At 44.3% G+C, this 19965-nt stretch overlaps 2 protein-coding genes and 1 long non-coding RNA gene across 6 annotated transcripts in view; 2 read left to right on the top strand and 1 right to left on the bottom strand.

Annotated features, from left to right (window-relative positions):
* LOC138744117 (uncharacterized) overlaps positions 1-18778 on the top strand; it is a 140284-nt gene extending 121506 nt beyond the window's left edge. Inside the window, exon 5 of the long non-coding RNA XR_011345295.1 lies at positions 18708-18778. This is a non-coding gene — a long non-coding RNA (uncharacterized lncRNA). The remainder of the gene's footprint in view (positions 1-18707) is intronic.
* On the bottom strand, positions 1038-19186 carry tex36 (testis expressed 36). The gene is given in 7 exon segments (XM_069899709.1): positions 1038-1142; positions 1144-1384; positions 1386-1456; positions 7836-7946; positions 12020-12148; positions 16249-16344; positions 18954-19186. Coding segments are annotated over 7 exon segments (693 nt in total). The 5' UTR covers positions 18972-19186; the 3' UTR covers positions 1038-1115.
* edrf1 (erythroid differentiation regulatory factor 1) overlaps positions 18861-19965 on the top strand; it is a 99149-nt gene continuing 98044 nt past the window's right edge. The window contains exon 1 of one of the 4 annotated variants that reach the window (XM_069899698.1): positions 18861-19121. In XM_069899698.1, the coding sequence (XP_069755799.1) occupies positions 19050-19121 (72 nt within the window). In that variant the 5' untranslated portion in view covers positions 18861-19049. The remainder of the gene's footprint in view (positions 19122-19965) is intronic. The other 3 variants (XM_069899696.1, XM_069899699.1, XM_069899697.1) reach the window with 3 other exon arrangements.

Raw genomic sequence — 19965 nt, 5'->3', positions numbered from 1 at the left:
ACCCTAATGGTAAAGGAATAATCGTGGAGAACACATAGGAAGATTGAATCTGTTGAAATTCACTTGATTTACTCCTTTCTTGCTTCTAGTTTGCAGAGATCATAGAGAAGGGAGATGATGTCAATACAATCTTAATTGGACAAATTCTTCAGCTCTTACAAATTGTAGTCAAATGCTCCACTGATGAAAGGGTGGATATTGCATCCAGTTCAAGTCGATTATGCTCATCAGTGCAGCTGTTCAGTATTTGTATCAGACAATTGATATAATTTTCAATGTTGCCAACTCAAAATTCTGAATAATATTCTAGGTGGTCATGTATGTGGGTCCAAAAGGTTACACTTTTCACTTGAATCGTGTTTAATAATGGAATTGGATATTCACAATAGAGTTACATTTCTATTAGGAAAACACATCTTAAAATTTCTCCACCTATAATTCCTTATTGAAAAGAGTTATCTGTACAAAATGCCAAGTTCAAGCAAACAAATTCTTCAGCAAAACAATGGGGATTTCCAATTGTAATCTCTGGATCATTTGGATAGCTAGATTAATTATTTTACAAAAAAAATTCTTATTCATGTTAACATAGTCAAAGGTTTCTCATGTCTATTGCAAAGCCCATTTTATTGCTATAGTATGCATATTATAGTCCCGTGGATGATGAAAACACAAGGTTAAACTTCTGTTCCCCAACACGCACATGCACCTGCAGACGCTCATGCGCACACACACACACTTCATTATCTCACAGCTTGCCCTTGATAAGAGATAAGTCTCTTATCAGAGACTTTGGTTCTATCACAGCATGCTGGGATACGACACTTCTGGTCAATTTCAAATTTGTGAGCCAGAACCTCTAGCTACTGTTTCCCTACCTCTATTATAGCTCTGCTTTCGACAGTGAGTAAATTGCATATTTTCCCCTAAAACATTATGGAACATAAATATATAGAATAGTGGTTGGGAAATGAATGCAAATCTGGCTCCACATGACCACAAGATATCCAGAGAATGCAAAAATTCACATATACATATTTTGGTGATAAATTTATTGTTATTTCCTATTAACATAGCAATCTAAAAAATAAGTACTGATATAAATCTTCAATCAGTTATTTTGGAAGGATTCTTATGCGATGCAAATTTTTTGTCAGAAGTTAGGAGACGGTGTTGAGTAATCCCTAAAACCTCTAGTGGAATTCTGCAGTGGGAATTATTTCTCCCAAACCACATGATGTCAGCAGGGTTGTGAGCCTGTGCCCTTTGTGAAGACTTGCTAGGAATTTTGGAATAACGTCGATAGTTAGGCTGTTCCGTTTCCTAGTTACCCGGGTAAGAAGCCTGATATATGGTAATATCGAATTCATTGTTCATCACAGTCTTTCCCAGAATTCCACAGCTCACAGGTATATGCCGTCTGCTTTGTTCCAGAGACCTTTTTCTGCCCCAGACCCTATGAATGAAAATATAGCACAGAATTCAAAAGCAGAGAACCATTTAAACAAATCCATTATTTCATCACATACCAATCTCAGATACATTATCAGAAAGGGGCAGAACCCATATGGATTCCAAGTAGCCACTGCAATACATAATTCTGTACAATAGTTGGGACCATGTTTGGTGAAACAGATGGTCTAACTCTAACCAGTGGATTGATGCATGTCCCTCTAATCTCAGTCTCTTGGCCAACCATATAAATCCCTGCTTTACCTGCTGTTCAACTACACTCAATTACAGTAGCCAATGAATCTACCAATGTGGAATGTGGCAGGAAAAAAGAGCATTTGGAAGAAATCCACATGACCACAGGGGGAACATGCAAACTCCACAGAAATAGCATTCATAGTCTGGAATGAACAAGGATTATTGAACCAGTGAAAACACAATGCTGGAGAAACTCAGCAGGTCAAACACTGTTCTTTATATAGCAAAGAAAAAGATACATAACCAAAGAGGCCTTCATCGATGTATGAGCAAAATGTAGGCAGGTGTTTGAACAAAAATGTAGGCAGGTGTTTGAACAAAATGGTGGGAGGGAGGAGCAGGGAAGGAGCACAGACACACAGGCAGGAGGTAATAGGTGGATAAGGGAGGGAGGGGACACCAGCAAACAGGTAGGGGGAAGGGTCTGTGAATGGAGAGGGAAGGGGGTGGAGAGCTGGAGGAAAAAAAGACAGAGGGATGGGGAAAATTGGGAGAAAGGAGAATAGTCTTGGAGAAACTGGAGAAATCGCTGTTAATACCATCCAGTTGGAAAGGGCCCAGGTGGAATTTTAGGTGTTGCTCCTCCAATTCCTGGTTTTGGTTAAGAAGCACTGAAACAACAGCTCTTACTGCTGTACCACTGTGCCGAAACCACAAAAGATAATGATCAGCCATTGTATTTCATTTTGAAAATAGCCTTGAAGCAAATTGTCACTTATAAGTTTGTGCACTGCATGACAGGGGCTCAAAAGGTCAAATAATTTTTAAAATGTACAACTAAAACAAATCAAGCTTACTGCAAAGAATGAACAGCAACTAAGCACTTAATTTTCTTTCCTTCTGCTACAGTTAATCAAATTAATCAGCATTTACATTTAGGAGTTCTGAAACAATATTTTGAAATAAAATGTACTTTTAAGTCTATTCTTATTAAAATCCATTATTTTCCTTAACTAAAAGAATCTCACAGCGGTTGACAAACCCAGTAATAATGAAAGAAATCTGCAAGTGCAGGCTATCTCCTTTGAGAGAAGCTCGTTTTATTTCTAGATATTAATGTACAAAATATAAGCAACTATGTGAGTATTATTTCCAGGAAATCCAGGAGCTGCTGGCAAAGAAGCGAGCTGCCCACCAGGCTCACCTTACAAAGCCGTCCTGTCCAGAGAAGAAACAAGCCTTCCGTCGCGCATGCAGCCATCTTCAGCGCAAACTCCGGGAGATCCAAAATGAGTGGTGGACTAGCCTCGCCAAACGAACACAGCTCAGCGCGGACATTGGCGACTTCAGGGGTTTCTACGAGGCTCTAAAGGCTGTGTACGGCCCCTCACCCCGTCCAAAGCCCGCTGCGCAGCTCAGACGGCAAAGTCCTCCTCAGCGACAAGATCTCCATCCTCAACCGATGGTCAGAACACTTCCAATCTCTTTTCAGTGCCAACCGCTCAGTCCAAGATTCCGCCCTGCTCCAGCTCCCTCAACAGCCCCTCAGGCTAGAGCTGGATGAGGTTCCCACCCTGGTTGAGACATATAAGGCAATCGAACAACTGAAAAGTGGCAAAGCAGCAGGTATGGATGGAATCCCCCCAGAAGTCTGGAAGGCTGGCGGCAAAACTCTGCATGCCAAACTGCATGAGTTTTTCAAGCTTTGTTGGGACCAAGGTAAACTGCCTCAGGATCTTCGTGATGCCACCATCATCACCCTGTACAAAAACAAAGGCGAGAAATCAGACTGCTCAAACTACAGGGGAATCACGTTGCTCTCCATTGCAGGTAAAATCTTCGCTAGGATTCTACTAAATAGAATAATACCTAGTGTCGCCGAGAATATTCTCCCAGAATCACAGTGCGGCTTTCGCGCAAACAGAGGAACCACTGACATGGTCTTTGCCCTCAGACAGCTCCAAGAAAAGTGCAGAGAACAAAACAAAGGACTCTACATCACCTTTGTTGACCTCACCAAAGCCTTCGACACCGTGAGCAGGAAAGGGCTTTGGCAAATACTAGAGCGCATCGGATGTCCCCCAAAGTTCCTCAACATGATTATCCAACTGCACGAAAACCAACAAGGTCGGGTCAGATACAGCAATGAGCTCTCTGAACCCTTCTCCATTAACAATGGCGTGAAGCAAGGCTGTGTTCTCGCACCAACCCTCTTTTCAATCTTCTTCAGCATGATGCTGAACCAAGCCATGAAAGACCCCAACAATGAAGACGCTGTTTACATCCGGTACCGCACGGATGGCAGTCTCTTCAATCTGAGGCGCCTGCAAGCTCACACCAAGACACAAGAGAAACTTGTCCGTGAACTACTCTTTGCAGATGATGCCGCTTTAGTTGCCCATTCAGAGCCAGCTCTTCAGCGCTTGACGTCCTGCTTTGCGGAAACTGCCAAAATGTTTGGCCTGGAAGTCAGCCTGAAGAAAACTGAGGTCCTCCATCAGCCATCTCCCCACCATGACTACCAGCCCCCCCACATCTCCATCGGGCACACAAAACTCAAAACGGTCAACCAGTTTACCTATCTCGGCTGCACCATTTCATCAGATGCAAGGATCGACAATGAGATAGACAACAGACTCGCCAAGGCAAATAGCGCCTTTGGAAGACTACACAAAAGAGTCTGGAAAAACAACCAACTGAAAAACCTCACAAAGATAAGCGTATACAGAGCCGTTGTCATACCCACACTCCTGTTCGGCTCCGAATCATGGGTCCTCTACCGGCACCACCTACGGCTCCTAGAACGCTTCCACCAGCGTTGTCTCCGCTCCATCCTCAACATCCATTGGAGCGCTTACACCCCTAACGTCGAAGTACTCGAGATGGCAGAGGTCGACAGCATCGAGTCCACGCTGCTGAAGATCCAGCTGCGCTGGATGGGTCACGTCTCCAGAATGGAGGACCATCGCCTTCCCAAGATCGTGTTATATGGCGAGCTCTCCACTGGCCACCGTGACAGAGGTGCACCAAAGAAAAGGTACAAGGACTGCCTAAAGAAATCTCTTGGTGCCTGCCACATTGACCACCGCCAGTGGGCTGATAACGCCTCAAACCGTGCATCTTGGCGCCTCACAGTTTGGCGGGCAGCAACCTCCTTTGAAGAAGACCGCAGAGCCCACCTCACTGACAAAAGGCAAAGGAGGAAAAACCCAACACCCAACCCCAACCAACCAATTTTCCCTTGCAACCGCTGCAATCGTGTCTGCCTGTCCCGCATCGGACTTGTCAGCCACAAACGAGCCTGCAGCTGACGTGGACTTTTTACCCCCTCCATAAATCTTCGTCCGCGAAGCCAAGCCAAAGAAAAAAAAAGAAAGATATGTCACATTAATGAAAACTGTTGTCATTCTGGTGGGAAGGTCAGAGCAGGAAGATAGAGTAGACAAATGTGTGATTGAAGGCAGGGTGCAGAGTTTCAAGTTCTTGGCTCATTGGAACCTTTTCTGAGAAAGGGGTGTCCTGTACATGAGGGAGGGTTGCACCTGAACTTGAGGGGAACCAATACCCTGGCGGGGAGGTTTGCTAATGTTGTTGTGGTGGGGGGTGGGGGGGGGGACAGGGTTAAACTAGATTCTCAGCGGGCTGACAGTCAAAGTGGAAAGGCGGATGGTGCACAAGTAGGGGCGGCTGGTTGTGTGGAAGGACGGGAAGATAGGGCAAAATTGTAGCCGGTGCGATGTGTTACAATGCAGAGCATCAAAAGTAACAAATAAAGATCTAAAGTTTATGTTTCTAAATCCACACATGTAATAAAGTGGATGACCTTGTTGTACAGGTATACATTGGCAGGTATGATGTACTGGCCATCTTGGAGTCATGGCTAAAGGATGGACATCATTAGGAGCTTAATGTCCAAGGGTAAACAGTGTATCAAAAGGATAGGCAGGTAAATAGATACAGTGGTTTGGTTCTGTTGCTAAGGAACAACATTACATCATTAGAAAGAGGTGACATACAGTAGGATCAGAAGATATAGAATCATTGTGGGTTGAGTTAAGAAATGGAAAGGGTGAAAGGACACTGTTGGCAATTATATACAGATATCCCAACAGGAGCCAGCACGTGGACAACAATTTACAACAGCAAATAGAAAAGGTGTGTCAGAAGGGCAATGTTATGTAATCATGGGGGATTTTAACACATATGTAGACTAGGGATTTTAACACATATGTAGACATAGCCCACCTCACTGACAAAAAGCAAAGGAGGAAAAACCCAACACCCAACCCCAACCAACCAATTTTCCCCTGCAGCCGCTGCAACCGTGTCTGCCTGTCCCGCATCGGACTCGTCAGCCACAAACGAGCCTGCAGCTGACGTGGACTTTTACCCCCTCCATAAATCTTCGTCCGCGAAGCCAAGCCAAAGAAAAAAAAAGAAGAGACTAGGAAAACCAGGTTGGGACTGGATCTCAAGAAAGAGAATTTGTAGAAAGCTTATGAAATTACTTTTTTAGAGCAGCTTGTTGATGAGGCATTAGGGGGTTGGCGGTTGGTACTGGATTGGGTGTTGTGCAATGCACCAGGGGTGATCAGAGATCTTAGAGTAAAGAGCCATTAGGGGCAATGGTCACAATATGATTGAGTTCAATTTAACAAGGAGAAACTAAAGTCGGTATTTCAGTGGAGTAAAGGGAATTACAGTGGCCAAAGTAGATTGCAAGGGGGCACTAGTAGGGAAGTTAGCAGAGCAGCAATGGATGGAGTTTCTGCAAGAAATGAGGAAGGTGCAGGATAAATACATCCCAAAAGAGAAGAAATATTCAAATGGAAAAAATCTTACAACTAGGCTGACAAGGGAAGTCAAGCCCATGTTAAAACAAAAGAGAGAGCATTCAAGGAAGCAAACACAGTGGGAAGATAGAGGATTGGGAAGTTTTTAAAAACTTTCAGAAGGTAACTAAAAAACTCATGGGGGGGGGGAAAGATGAAGTATGAAAGTAGGTAGCACATAATATCAAAGAGGATATGAAGACTAAAAGAGAGGTGAGAGTAGAAATAGGATGATTAATGACCAGAAAATTATGCTGGAGAAGAAATAATGGGAGAAGGGACAGGAACTAAATGAGTATTTTGCAACAGTCTTCACAGTGGAGAATGTTAGCAGTGTGCCAAATTTCTAAGGGTATCAGGGAAGGGAAGTGAGTGCAGTTACAATTTCAAGAGAGAAGTTGCTCAGAAAACTGAATCATCGAAGGGTGAATAAGTCTCCCAGACCAAATGGATTGCACCCTTAGGTTCTGAAAAAAGGAGAGGTAGAAATTGTGAAAGCATTGGTAATTATCTTTCAGGAATCAATGCATACGTTTGGTCCTGGAAGGCTAGAAAATTGCAAATGTTACCCCACTATTCAAGAAGGGAGGGAGACAGCAAAAAGGAAATTAAAGACCGGTTGACAGTGGTTAGGAAGATATTGGAGTCCATTGTCAAGGTTACGGAGTATTTGGTGGCAAATGCCAAGATAGACCAAAGCCACCATGGTTTCCTTAATCGATAATGTTGCTTGACAAGCCAATTGGAATTCTTTGAAGAAGTGACAAGCAGGCTGGATAAGGGAGATGCAGTGGATGCCGTGCCTTTGAATTTTCAGAAAAACTTTAACAAGATGCCATACATGAGGCTACTTATCAAGATAAGAGCCCATCATATTACAGGAAACATACCAACATGGGTAGAGTATTAGTTGATTGGCAGGAAGCAGGGATTTAGAATAGAGGGATTGGCTGCCAGTTGCTGAGGTGTTCCACTGGGGTTAATGTAGGGGCCACTTCTTTTTACCTTGTATATTAATGATTTGGATTATACAAAGAGTGGCTTTATGGCCAAATTTGCAGATTATACGAAGGTAGGTGGAGAAGCAGGTAGTGTTGAGGAAACAGGGAGGCTGCAAAAGAACTTAGACAGATGAGAATGAGCAGAGAAATGGCAAATGAAATAATATGTTGGAAAGTGTACGATCATGCGCTTTAGTAGAAATAAAAGAACTTTCCTTTAAAAAAGTTGGAATTTCAAATAAGGTACAGTATAACAGTTCAAGTTGAAGGAAATTGCATTAATGCACCAATATTGTACTTCTTTCAGGAATAATGCGTCTTAAATAAGGTTTCAACAAACTAAAGTACTTACAAAAGTAAGGAGCTCGCCTGTGTGACTCAAACTGTATTTATTGTCATGAGCAGAAAATGGAAATTTCCTCTGTTATGGATTCTGGCAAAATACAAAATGTTTCTGTAATACCTGACATTTACAGTATTCCAAATTGATGAAAGAAAAGTTCTATTCACAAAGAAGACCATGTATTCAAGCCACCTCCTAGAATTCAATGGAGTAAGGCAATACTTCCTCTTCAGATGCAAGGCTAAACTGAAGTGCAAGTGGACAATCAAGATCCCATGACATCACTCAAGCAGCCAAAATAAAAAGTAGCAGCAAAAAAAAAATAATTCACAGATCTGATGTGGCCAACAGGAGAACAGTTTTCAACATTATGTATAATTTAAGTTGACCTGAGACCCGAGGGAAATTTATAAATCTCAGACGTTTATGGGACAAAGTTGAAAATCCATTCTGTTGTAGAATTTTAAGAATAACATATCACAAAAGCTGAATGACATTTCAGTCTATACATTTCAATCTATATCTATAGGGGCAGCATGGATAGCCCAACACCTTAACAGAACCAGTCATCAGGACAGGGGTTCGAATCCTGCGCTGTCTGCAAGGAGTTTGTGCGTTCTCCCCGTGTTCACCTGGGTTTTCCCTGGAAGATCATTGCCTCTCACTGTTTGAAATGTACCAGGGGTGTAAACTGGGGAGCACAGACTTGAGGGCCAAAATGGCCTGTTACCATTCTGTAAAAAAATAAAATAATGTCATGTAGTCTGATACCAGTGGCCTTTAAACTTTGAAGTTAATTTTAATTTGCAGTGTAACTAGAAGAAAAGGCAACACTACCTGCTGTACTTAAGTATGGGTTAACTTGCCTGGATAGCACACAAAACAAAGCTTTTTACTGTACTTTATTACACAAATTAGTTCAATCATTTTAAGCCTAGCCCCCAATAAATAAGTTGTCCTGGTGAACTACAAATAGGACAGTTCCCGGCAGAAACTTTGTTCCCTAACTACCAATTCTACCCCTCGCTCCAGTAACTATTTTAGGTTTCTACCAGGGTATTCACAATCTCAGCAGAACCCATATTAATGAGTTATGAAGAAATACGAAATTGTAAATGCTGGAGACTTGAAATAATAAAATTAAAATGCTGGAAATGCTCAGAAAACAAGCAGCATCTGCAGAAAGAGAAATGGGGTTGAGCGACATGTCCATGCATGGAGCAAGGACTTCTTGATGTCTGATTTAGTTCAAATTCCAGTAAGTGCAGTTCACATGATGTGTCCATTTGTTTCTGGAAACTAACTTTTTATGATTATATGGATAATTTTTGGAAATAGCCAAATATGCAACATCAAAATGCAAGGAGCTAACTCAAATGTACAATCAGGTCAGTATATCTGTGGGTACCTCAACATTATTGGCTTGGTCATATTTTTTTTCCAATATCATCTATTTTGCACAGCTGATTATATCATATTTGGTCTTGCAAAATACCACTTGAAATAAGAATTGACAGTGGAAAAAAAAACAAGTGAATGTAATCTGTGTCAAGGATTTCCTATAAAGCAAGTTCCCATTTTTTTCTGTAAATAGAGAATCCATTTTGAGCTTGCACATCAAACTGTCATAAACTGTTAAAGCAGCCATTTAAGTGCATGAACCATGCAGCTGGATGTATGGACTTTGACATTAACACTGATGGCCTGTTTCAAATTTTGGAACGCATTCACCATGTGCATAGAGAGGGTGCAGAGGGGGTTTAGCAGGATAATGCCTGGATTGGAGAATAAGTCATATGATGTGAGAATGCTGGGTGCCTGGGATGCATTGCCAGAGGTAGTGGTGGAGGCTGATACAAAAGGGATATTTTAAAAACCTTTGAGAAAGGCAAATGGATGCAAGAAAAATGGAGGGTATGGACTGTGAGGGAGGAAAGGATTAAATTGATATGTTTAGGTTTATATAGGTTGGCACAATGTCATAGGAGTATGGCCATGACTATCCTGTATGGTTCTAGGTTCTACGTCTTAAAAAAATATGGGTTTAAAATGGTTGCTTAGACCATTTCAATTAAATCAGTGGTTCTCAACCTTTCTCGTTCCACTCATGTACCACTTTAAGTAATCCGTATGCCATAGGTCAGGGGTGTCAAACTCAAATTCACGGAGGGCCAAAATTAAAAACTTAGACTAAGTCGAGGGCCGAACTAAATATTTATTGAAAATTTTCAACAACATCTGCATGTTTTCTCTTCTTTCAACATATGTAATGTTAAACTTTAGGATATAACTTTAGGAGGATAATGTTACAGGTCAGGAGTAGGTAGCTCAAGTTCACCCTTTGCTTGACCTGAGGGAAACCTATTTGGTCCCTGTGGAGATGTAGTCAGCATTCACAGGCTGTGTCCATTTTGGCCTGCATCAGGACTCAGCATTTCCTGCTCTCTCCTGAGGCTCTAGGCCTCTATTCACCCTCGACCCACCATCCCTCTACCTGACCAGTCCTTTACCCAACCTCTACTCACCCCTCACTCCACTCGCTCTGCCTCTACCCACCCCATCCTATACACACCCCTCTATTGCCTCTCCCCTCGACCTGTTCCTCCCTCTACCCGTCTCTCACCCTTTAATCACCCCTCCCCTACTCGCCCTGCCCCCTCCCCTTTTACCTCTTCCCTATCCACCCCTCCTTCTACTCATCCCTCCCTCTAACTGCCCCTCGCACCACCATAACTTTCCCTGCCCATTACTCCTCACCTACACCCTCTGCCCACCCCTGCTTACCCACCCACTCAGGCCCAGCGCGCTGCCGATCAGCCTTTGCGGAACAGCGGGGGCCGTGCGCAGCCTGCCATGTCCGTCGCGCCGACAGGAAATCACAGGCGCTCGCCCATCCGCTGCACCGCTCGACAGGTGGGAGAAGTGACTGGTTGTGCGGGGAGCCTTCCAACTGGCTTGCTGGCTGATGACATCGACAGATTTCTCGTGTTACAATTTTGTTTTCCCCGTTCTCAAAGTTTGCACGGTCAACCTGCAACACTCTTGCTCCCTCCGCGTCCCGTGGATCTGATGCCCGGGTGTTGTTAGGATTCCCAGCAGAAGGTTTGTGGAACTTTACCATTCTGGATTCCTTTTTGAGAATATTCTGGCCATCTTTTAAGGGGGGTGGTTTTAGGGGGGAGGGGATAGTTAGGGAGTGGGGAAGGATGTGCAATGAAGGGGGAGGATGGTGGGGGTGACATTACCAAAAAACAGCATCGGCTCTCGCTGCAGGGCGGGCCACCTCTAATACATCTTTGAAATGATCTTGCGGGCCAAATATAATTATAATTTGGCCCGCTGGCCAGAGTTTGACATGTGTGCCATAGGTGCTCTGTGATTAGCAAGGGATTGCTTAAGGTAGTATGTGAGTGGGAAGGGAAGGTTGAGAATCATTGCTCTACTGAAATATTTTGCTTAAGAAAAATTGTCATTGGCCCATTTCCTTTGGAGCTATGAAACCATGCACATAATGAGTCAATTAGGTACAATTAAAAAAGTGGTTTTCAAACTTTTTCTTTCCACCCATATACCACCATAAGCAATCCCTTACACAGAGCACCTATGGCATAGGGAATACTTAAAGTGGTTTGTGAGTGGAAAGAAAAAGGTTTAAGGTTTTTGAGGTATTGCAAGCAATTATTGATGTCGTTTTATCTACTTTTTTTTCTCTTTTTGTGTGTGCTTACTTGTATACAAATGAATTATTATGTAATTGTCAATTCTATATTTATGCTTAAATGTTAAACTCTAAAAATATTTTAAAGAGAAAAATGTTTGCTATAAACACAAGAACTAGTTCATTTATTCATCAGCAGCGTAACTAAACTGGAACTATTGTGAATTGTAAATATGAAATAAATTATCAGATTTAAATTCAACATTCAATTAATCAACTCGGAATATTTTGATCTTTGTGTTATGTGGCAAAAATAATTGTTTTTCATAGTTACATACAGTACCAACAATAACTTGGCAGATGTCTTTTTAAGTAGATTCTTTTGAAAACGAGCACAAATGGACTTGCAGAAAAATAAATCCTGTATATAAATTAGTAAAAATATTCCCCAGGAAAAAAAAAATTGCCAAGGTTGACTTTGGTATTAAAACCATCACATTCGATAAAGTAAGCTTTTTCTTATCTTCTCACATACTTTAAATAATAATGGTAATCTATCATTTAACTTGCTTGGAGAAATTTTTTTTTCCTGCATTATTTCCTACCTTTGGTGGATTTAGGAACAGTTAGTAAATGGGAATTCTTGGACTTCTAGATGGGGAAACTGAAAGAACAGAACATGCCTGAAATCTGCCAAATTAAGCATTGCATTAGCAGAATATAAACTATGAAATGAAAAACTTCAAAACCAGCAGCTGAAAATAATTGGAGACATGCACGAGACGAAAGATGCTGGAATCTGAAGCCAAACACATTCTGCTAGGGGAGAGGTTTTCAAACTTTTTCTTTCCCCTCACATACCACCTTAAGTGATCCCTAAGCCATCGGTGCTCTGTAATTAGTAAGGGATCACTTAAGGAGGTATGTGAGTGGGAAGGGAAGGTTGAGAATCATTGCTTTAAACCCAATGGTTACTGAAATATTTTGCTTGAGAAATATTGTCATTGGCCCATTTCCTTTGGAGTTATGAAACGGTGCACATAACCAGTCAATGAGGTACAATTAATACAGTGGGTTTCAAACTTTTTCTTTCCACTTACATACCACCTTAAGTAATCCCTTACTAATCACAGAGCATCTATGGCATAGGGATTACTTAAGGTGGTAAGTGAGTGGAAAGAAAAAGTTTGAAAATCAGTGTGCTAGAGGAACTCTCCAGGTCAAGCAGCATCACTGGGAGAAATGGAATGCCCAATGTTTTGAGCAAAAACTGTTCATCAGGACTAAAGAAAGTTAGTACAGAAGCCAATATAAAGAATACAGTTTGGGAGAGCATGAACAGGGGCCCTGCATGGGAATGGTGAAGCAGGCAGAAGTGAAAGATGACAGATTATGGCACAAGAGTGGCAGATACTAGACAAAAGGAGAGAAAAGCAAGATAAATAAATGGGGCAGGTGGAGAAAGATGAGTCATGCAGGTTGGAGTGGGTGATTAGAAAACAAAAGCTCTCTGCTAGTATTTGATAAGGTTGTATGAAGAGAGAGACCTGCTGGAACCAAATGGAGTGCAGAAGAATTCAGTGGGGAGACCGGGTGAGGAGGGGATGAAACAAAAAAGGAGGGGTATAAGAAAAGATAGGAGGCTGGGTGGGGTAGTTGGGAAGGGGAAGGGGAACAAAAATGGAAAAGCTAAGTCCAAGTTTGGTACAGGAGAGGAGACAAATTACCTGAAATTAGACATTTCTTTGTTCATAGCATTGGATTATTATATAGGTTTTGAAATAGCCTTGAGGGATGTCAATATCCTGTATCCTCCAAATGGTTAAAAGAAACTGGTGGAGGAGATCCAGCATATTGAGTAGCAACTGTGAATAGAAAGAACTTGTTGATGTTTTGGGCTAAGATTCTGCACCAGTACTGAGAGTGGAGAGGGAAGATAGGCAGCATAAAGAAGGGAGGAAGGAAAGAGGTGAGCCAGAGGCCAAATGGTGATAACTGGGTAAAGGGGAAGTAAAGGAAGACGGGCAGATGAAGCAAAGTAGGGGAGGGGGATTGGAATTGGGAGACAAAGGTAGATGGAACTAGGTGGAGGAAGAGGAAGTTGGAATCAGCTGCGGAAGGGTGATCAGCAGGGATACAAAAGCTACTAGTGATGGAATCTGATAAATAAGAAAGGTAATACTATAATGGGGACCATTAAGGGAAGATGAATGCCAGGTGAAACCAGATAGAAGAGGTTATCTGGTCCAAAAAAATTATGGTTAGTGAGTGGGTGAAATCAGGATGTCGAAGGGGATGAAAATGGGTGATGGGTATTAGAGGGGAAGTTTGGCAACGAAGACAATAATAGGAGGAGCAGAGATGAATTAGAAGGAGAGCGAAGATGAAAAATGTCCTGAAATTGAAGAATTCAATGATCATTCCTGGGGTTGTAGACTACCCAGGGGAAATATAGGGTGTTCTTCTAGTTGGTGTCTGGCCTCACCCTGGGAGCAGAGATGGCTCAGAATGTACAGGTTGGTGTAGGAATGGGAAGTGGGGTTGAATGATATGCAGTCTGGATCTTGGAATGGCCACTGCAAATGAGTTGCCTCATCTACACGGGTCTTGCCAATTTAGAGGAGGCCACAGCAAAAGCAGCGATGACAATAGACTTGGTTGGAGGAGGTGCACGTGAATCGTTACCTCATCAGGTCCCTGGAAAGTGGTGAAGGAAGAGATGTAAGAATGAGTATTACACCTCCCGCAATTAAAGGGGAACATGTCAGGGAGGGGTGGATGAGCAGGGATGAGCGTTTTAGGATGTTATGGAGGGAGTGGTCCCTGCAGAAAGCGATGTTCCAATCAAGCAAACCAAATGATCCCTCAGAATCTACATATCAAATATCTATGAACTGGTTGAATTCATAAATGATAAACATTAACAAGAGATTAATTGTGGGTCCCAGGTTTGAGCACACATTGCTGATAATTGTCTTGATCTGAGAATGAAGCTAAACAAGTTGGATGTCTTGTAGGTCCATCTTTATAATTTGTGCATCTCTGAAATGAGTTTCAAGTAGTAGGTTCAGTGCTGTGTGACTTCTTTACTTTCTCATTTACATTTTTTGTGATAATCCCAATGTAATGGAAGGAGGGGATCATTATAATGTTCTGTGTAAGGCAAAGATACACATCAAATGTAAGTTCTTGAATAGTTTTCTTACAGTTCCTGGAGTTTTCTTGTGCATTCTACTTGCAGGCATCAGCAGATGAAACCACTGTGTCATAGCCCCAAGAAGATCTGAATTGTAAGGGGAAACTGAATCTATCTCAGGCAACATCAATTTAATCTGCGTTTGGACTTTACTGTGATCTTTACAAAAAAAGTTGAGAATATTCAAACACAGAATATCAAATGCAACTAACAGATGATAAGAGTGAAAAATGAAAGTGTGCAGATGCTGTGATATAGTAAAAACACACAGTTTCACAGCATCCATAGGACTTTTGGGCCTGAGCCCTTCTTCAAGGTATAAGCAAAAAGCAGGCAGACATCTGAATAAAGACTGGGAAGAGAAAGGGAGAGCATGAGAGGGGGAGGAAGAGAGGGGATGGAGTCAGACCAACAGACAACAGGTGTCTTGAGATATGATAAGAAGAAAGGTGAGAATGGTTTTGGCTCTGTGAAAGGACACAGAGGGGAAAGGGAAAAGAGAAAGAGATACAGAACTAGAGGAAAGGAGATGATGTCGCAGATTGAGGGGGGGGGGGGGGTTTAACAGAAATCAGAGAAGTCGATGTTAATGCCATCTAGTTGGAGAGTACCCAAATGAAAAATGCGTTGTTCCTCCAATTTGCCAGTGGTCTTAGTCTGGCAATGCATGAGATCATGGACAGACATGTCAACAAAGGAATGGGATGGGAAATTGAAATGGGTGGCCACTGGGAGATCCATGCTATTTCAAAGCAATCTCCCAGTCTGCGTTTAGTCTCTCCAATGTTGAAGAGACCAAAACAGGAGCACCGGATGCAGATTCACAAGTGAAGTGATGCTTCACTTGGAAGGGCTGTTTGGGGCCAGGAAAGGAGGTGTAGGTGCAAATGGAACATCTTCTGCGGTAACAGGGGTGGGTGCCAAGGTGATAATTGGTGAAGGAGGAATGGACGAGGGAGTTAAGGAGAGTGCAATCCCTGTGGAAGGTGGAGAGGGGAATATGTGTTTGGTGTATGTAACCTATCTATTGTGGCTGAAATCTTTTGTTCATCTGTTTCATGGCTAATATGAAATAGCACCTATAATTTCAATAAGAATACATGTTTCTGATAGATGTTGAAACAGTAATCCAGTTAAATCATTTATACTCTTTTGTGTGCTCTAATTTAATAAATAGTTTTTGACCCTGCTCTTTATTGCTTCTCATGAATACAAAATACTTAGAATTAATTTCGTTAAAATAAATTTTCTGGCATGAAATATACACTGGTTCCAAGTGTTTGGTAAAACCATTGTATTGAGGGCAGTGCTTACGGTATAGGTTAATTGGGAGTAAATTGGATAGCAGGGGCTCCTGGGCCAAATGGCTATCTAAATCTAAATACATTAACGGACAAAAGTGATTTTTTTTGGATTTTTGCCAATTTTATTTACAAATGTCAGAAATGTTATTCTTATAAATTCTAAAAGTATGCAAATTTAAAGAAATCAAACCATTACATTGTTTAACAAAAGTGTGAAATACTAAAGTTTTGAAATATTTTGTTGATTTCTATTCATGTTCCTACCCATTGTCCATCATTTTGCGTGCATGGGTTGCAATTCCTCCCCTTGGGCATTCTATCCCACGGCCGGGAAGAAGAATCCGGAATGCTTCCTTGGTTCTGCCAACGAATAATGGAACACGAATATTAGACAAGATCTCCCCAATAAATAGCAAAATGCAATCATTTGGATTGACTGTTCCAGGGCTCACTCTGCACATCCCCGCTTATTACTCGGATCCTCCATGTTAAGCTTGACTAGTTTACAGAAACCATAGGAACTCAAAACACACCCATCACAGCGAACAATACATCCAGATCCAAAAATAAGAGCACTGGAAACTGCCACTCTTTCACCAAAAACTAGTGGAGTTGAATGATACTTAATGTTCTACTGGAGGCCTTCCTCGTCCCAAAATATATTCCTCATGGAACTGTTTAGTAGTTCTAAAGGTTCTTTTTCTGTTTCACTGATATAGGTGTAACCCCCACACGTATCTGTCCTGACTCTAATACTCTGGTTCTTGGGAATGTATACTTTCAGCTGGACTTCTACTCAACCATTCATGATAAAGAAGGAATATGCTTGAATGAAATGTGCCCCTAACCCAAAATTGAATTTTTGTTTATCTGCAGTCTGTAGAATTGATCTTTATGTGTGTTGCTCTCCCAAGTCACAGATATTGTGAATGATGTGTTGTGAAGGTGCGCTTTCTTGTGGGTGAACATCAGTTTGTCTAAAGCAGGTAAAGCTAATATGACTTTACTGACAACGTGAGCAATGTGGAAGGAATTATGCTGGGACTACGTTTGTTTAATCTGATGCCCCCCAGTGCCACTGGAAGTGTTGGGTCAATTTTTCCAATTTTGACGTTTTTATAGTTTGGTCTAAATTACATCGGTATTTTAATTGTGGTATTTAAATGTTATTTGTTTGGGATAATATGGGAATTGGATTAAATATTGTAGGTTATTTGTTTTGCTTGTATTCCAGGTAAGACAACTCATTTTGTAGATCATAAAATAATAAAGGAAAAGCAAAAGCAGGGTGCAGCATTACAGGAAGTCAAAGAATGTAGGATATAGTTCAAATTCAAATTTATTATCAACCAATTGTACAAGTACAACCTGATGAAAGTGTTGTCCATTCTTCCATGCAAAAACATGCCAACACACAACCAGAAATACACCTATGGGCAAACAATACCTCTGCAGTACATGTATGCAAGAATTATAAAGCTGAGATCTGTGAATATAGAGTCAGTATTGTAATGAACATGTCACAAAATTCATTGTTTTGTGGCAGCATCACAGTGCAAACATGTATATAAACCACATTTCAAAATAAAATAATGTAAGAAAAAGACAAAGTAAGGCAGTGTCTGGCTCATTGTTCATACAGAAATCTGATGTACCACTGAGTGCTCATCTTCAGGCTCCTGTACCTTTTTCCCAATGGTAGCAGAGTGAAGAGAGCATGGCCTGGGTGGGTGGTGGGGGTTCTTGAGGATAGAAGGCTGCTTTCTTAAGACACTGTCTCTTGTAGATGTCCATGATGTAGTGAAGACTGGTGCCCGCAATGTCGCAGGTCAAGTTAACAACCCTCTGGAGACAGACATATACTACAAACCATCCAACTACCAGAACTACCTGGACTACACTTCCTTACACCTGCGATTTCTCTCAATTTCTCTGTCTCAACCGCATCTGTTCCCAAGATGAGGTCTTCTAGTCAAATTCTTCCAAAATTTCTGCCTTCTTCCACAATCATGGCTTCCCCTCCTCTACAATCAACTCAGCCCTCACACACATCTTCTCCATTTCCTGCTCATCTGTCCTGGGCCCCTCTGCCACTAGATGCAACAAACATAGAATCCTCACCTCTCACCCCACCAGCCTCCACATCCAACATATTATTCACCATAATTTCTGGTACCTACTACAGGATCCTACACATTTTTCCTTCTCCTCCCCTCTCAGCCTTCCATAGGGACCATTCCCTCCCAAATTCCCTTGTGCACTCCTCCATCCCCACTCATTGCACCCCTGGCCCCTTCCCGTGCCCACAGGAGGTGCAACACTTTTGCTCACACCTCCTCCCTCCCGACGGTGCAGGGCCCCAAACAGCAACACTTCACTTGTACATCCAGAGGACTTATTTACTGCATCTGGTGCTCCTTTTGTGGCCTTCTCTACATCAGAGAGATTGGACGCAGACTGGGAGATCGCTTCGCTCAGCACCGTGACCTCCCAGTGGCCAACCATTTCAATTCCGAGCCACACTCCCACGCTCACATGTCTGTCCATGGCCTTATGTACTATCCCACCCTGACCACCCACAAATTGGAGGAACACCACCAAGGTCGCTCCCCGTGCAGCTGAAAAGGTGCTGGAAGCCCCTCTGGCCCCAGTAATTGCACCTGGGTCCCAGGTGCTGCCTTAAATACAGCCAAATAATCCCAAACCCCACCTCCCCTCCCCAGGTCCGTTGAGTCCATTCGGGGCGAGCAGGTGGAAGCAGACGGGAGAAAGTGAGGCTTGTGAAGATTGACAGGTGAAGGACGAGCACCAACTGACGTGATACTCTCCGGATTCGGCGGCCGAGCCCCTGGCGGAAGTGACGTCACGGCGGGCCGGAGCTCGTGCGGCGGGGAGAAGTTTCCGGTCGGCCGCGCGCGTGATCCACGGGCGACCGACCGACACTCCTCCACCCCCCCCCCCCCACCTACCGCGCACGCTTCTGTCATTACTTCTAGAATGTTCTAGGAGAGTTGGATGACTCTTTCCGGAGAGTTCTCTCTTTCCCTGGCGCCGAGGGAGGGAGGATGGAGACGAGCGAGTCCCGGGAGTATGAAGCGGCCGCCGCGGAGAGTCGGGACGACGGGGAGCGACCCCAGGTAAGGTCGCCCCGTCCCCCTTGTGAAGCCGCGACTCGTTCACGACCAGAGCTCCGAGGGAGGGGGGGTCCGGGGGGGCGTGTCCAGGGCCGGGGGAGGGAGGGGGCACGGCCGGGTCCAGGGCCGGGAGAGGGAGGGGTCACGGCCGGGTTCAGGGCCGGGGGAGGGAGGGGTCACGGCCGGGTCCAGGGCCGGGGGAGGGAGGGGGCACGGCCGGGTCCAGGGCCGGGAGAGGGAGGGGTCACGGCCGGGTTCAGGGCCGGGGGAGGGAGGGGTCACGGCCGGGTCCAGGGCCGGGGGAGGGAGGGGTCACGGCCGGGTCCAGGGCCGGGGGAGGGAGGGGTCACGGCCGGGTCCAGGGCCGGGGGAGGGAGGGGTCACGGCCGGGTCCAGGGCCGGGTGAGGGAGGGGTCACGGCCGGGTCCAGGGCCGGGGGAGGGAGGGGTCACGGCCGGGTCCAGGGCCGGGGGAGGGAGGGGGCACGGCCGGGTCCAGGGCCGGGGGAGGGAGGGGGCACGGCCGGGTCCAGGGCCGGGGGAGGGAGGGGTCACGGCCGGGTCCAGGGCCGGGGGAGGGAGGGGACACGGCCGGGTCCAGGGCCGGGGGAGGGAGGGGTCACGGCCGGGTCCAGGGCCGGGGGAGGGAGGGGGCACGGCCGGGTCCAGGGCCGGGGGAGGGAGGGGGCACGGCCGGGTCCAGGGCCGGGGGAGGGAGGGGGCACGGCCGGGTCCAGGGCCGGGGGAGGGAGGGGGCACGGCCGGGTCCAGGGCCGGGGGAGGGAGGGGGCACGGCCGGGTCCAGGGCCGGGGGAGGGAGGGGTCACGGCCGGGTCCAGGGCCGGGGG

This window comes from Narcine bancroftii, chromosome 10 (assembly GCF_036971445.1).
Source record: "Narcine bancroftii isolate sNarBan1 chromosome 10, sNarBan1.hap1, whole genome shotgun sequence".
In the NCBI taxonomy this organism is placed as follows: Eukaryota; Metazoa; Chordata; class Chondrichthyes; order Torpediniformes; family Narcinidae; genus Narcine; species Narcine bancroftii.
Note: the sequence above shows the minus strand (reverse complement) of the source record. Positions and strands in the feature narration are given on the sequence as shown.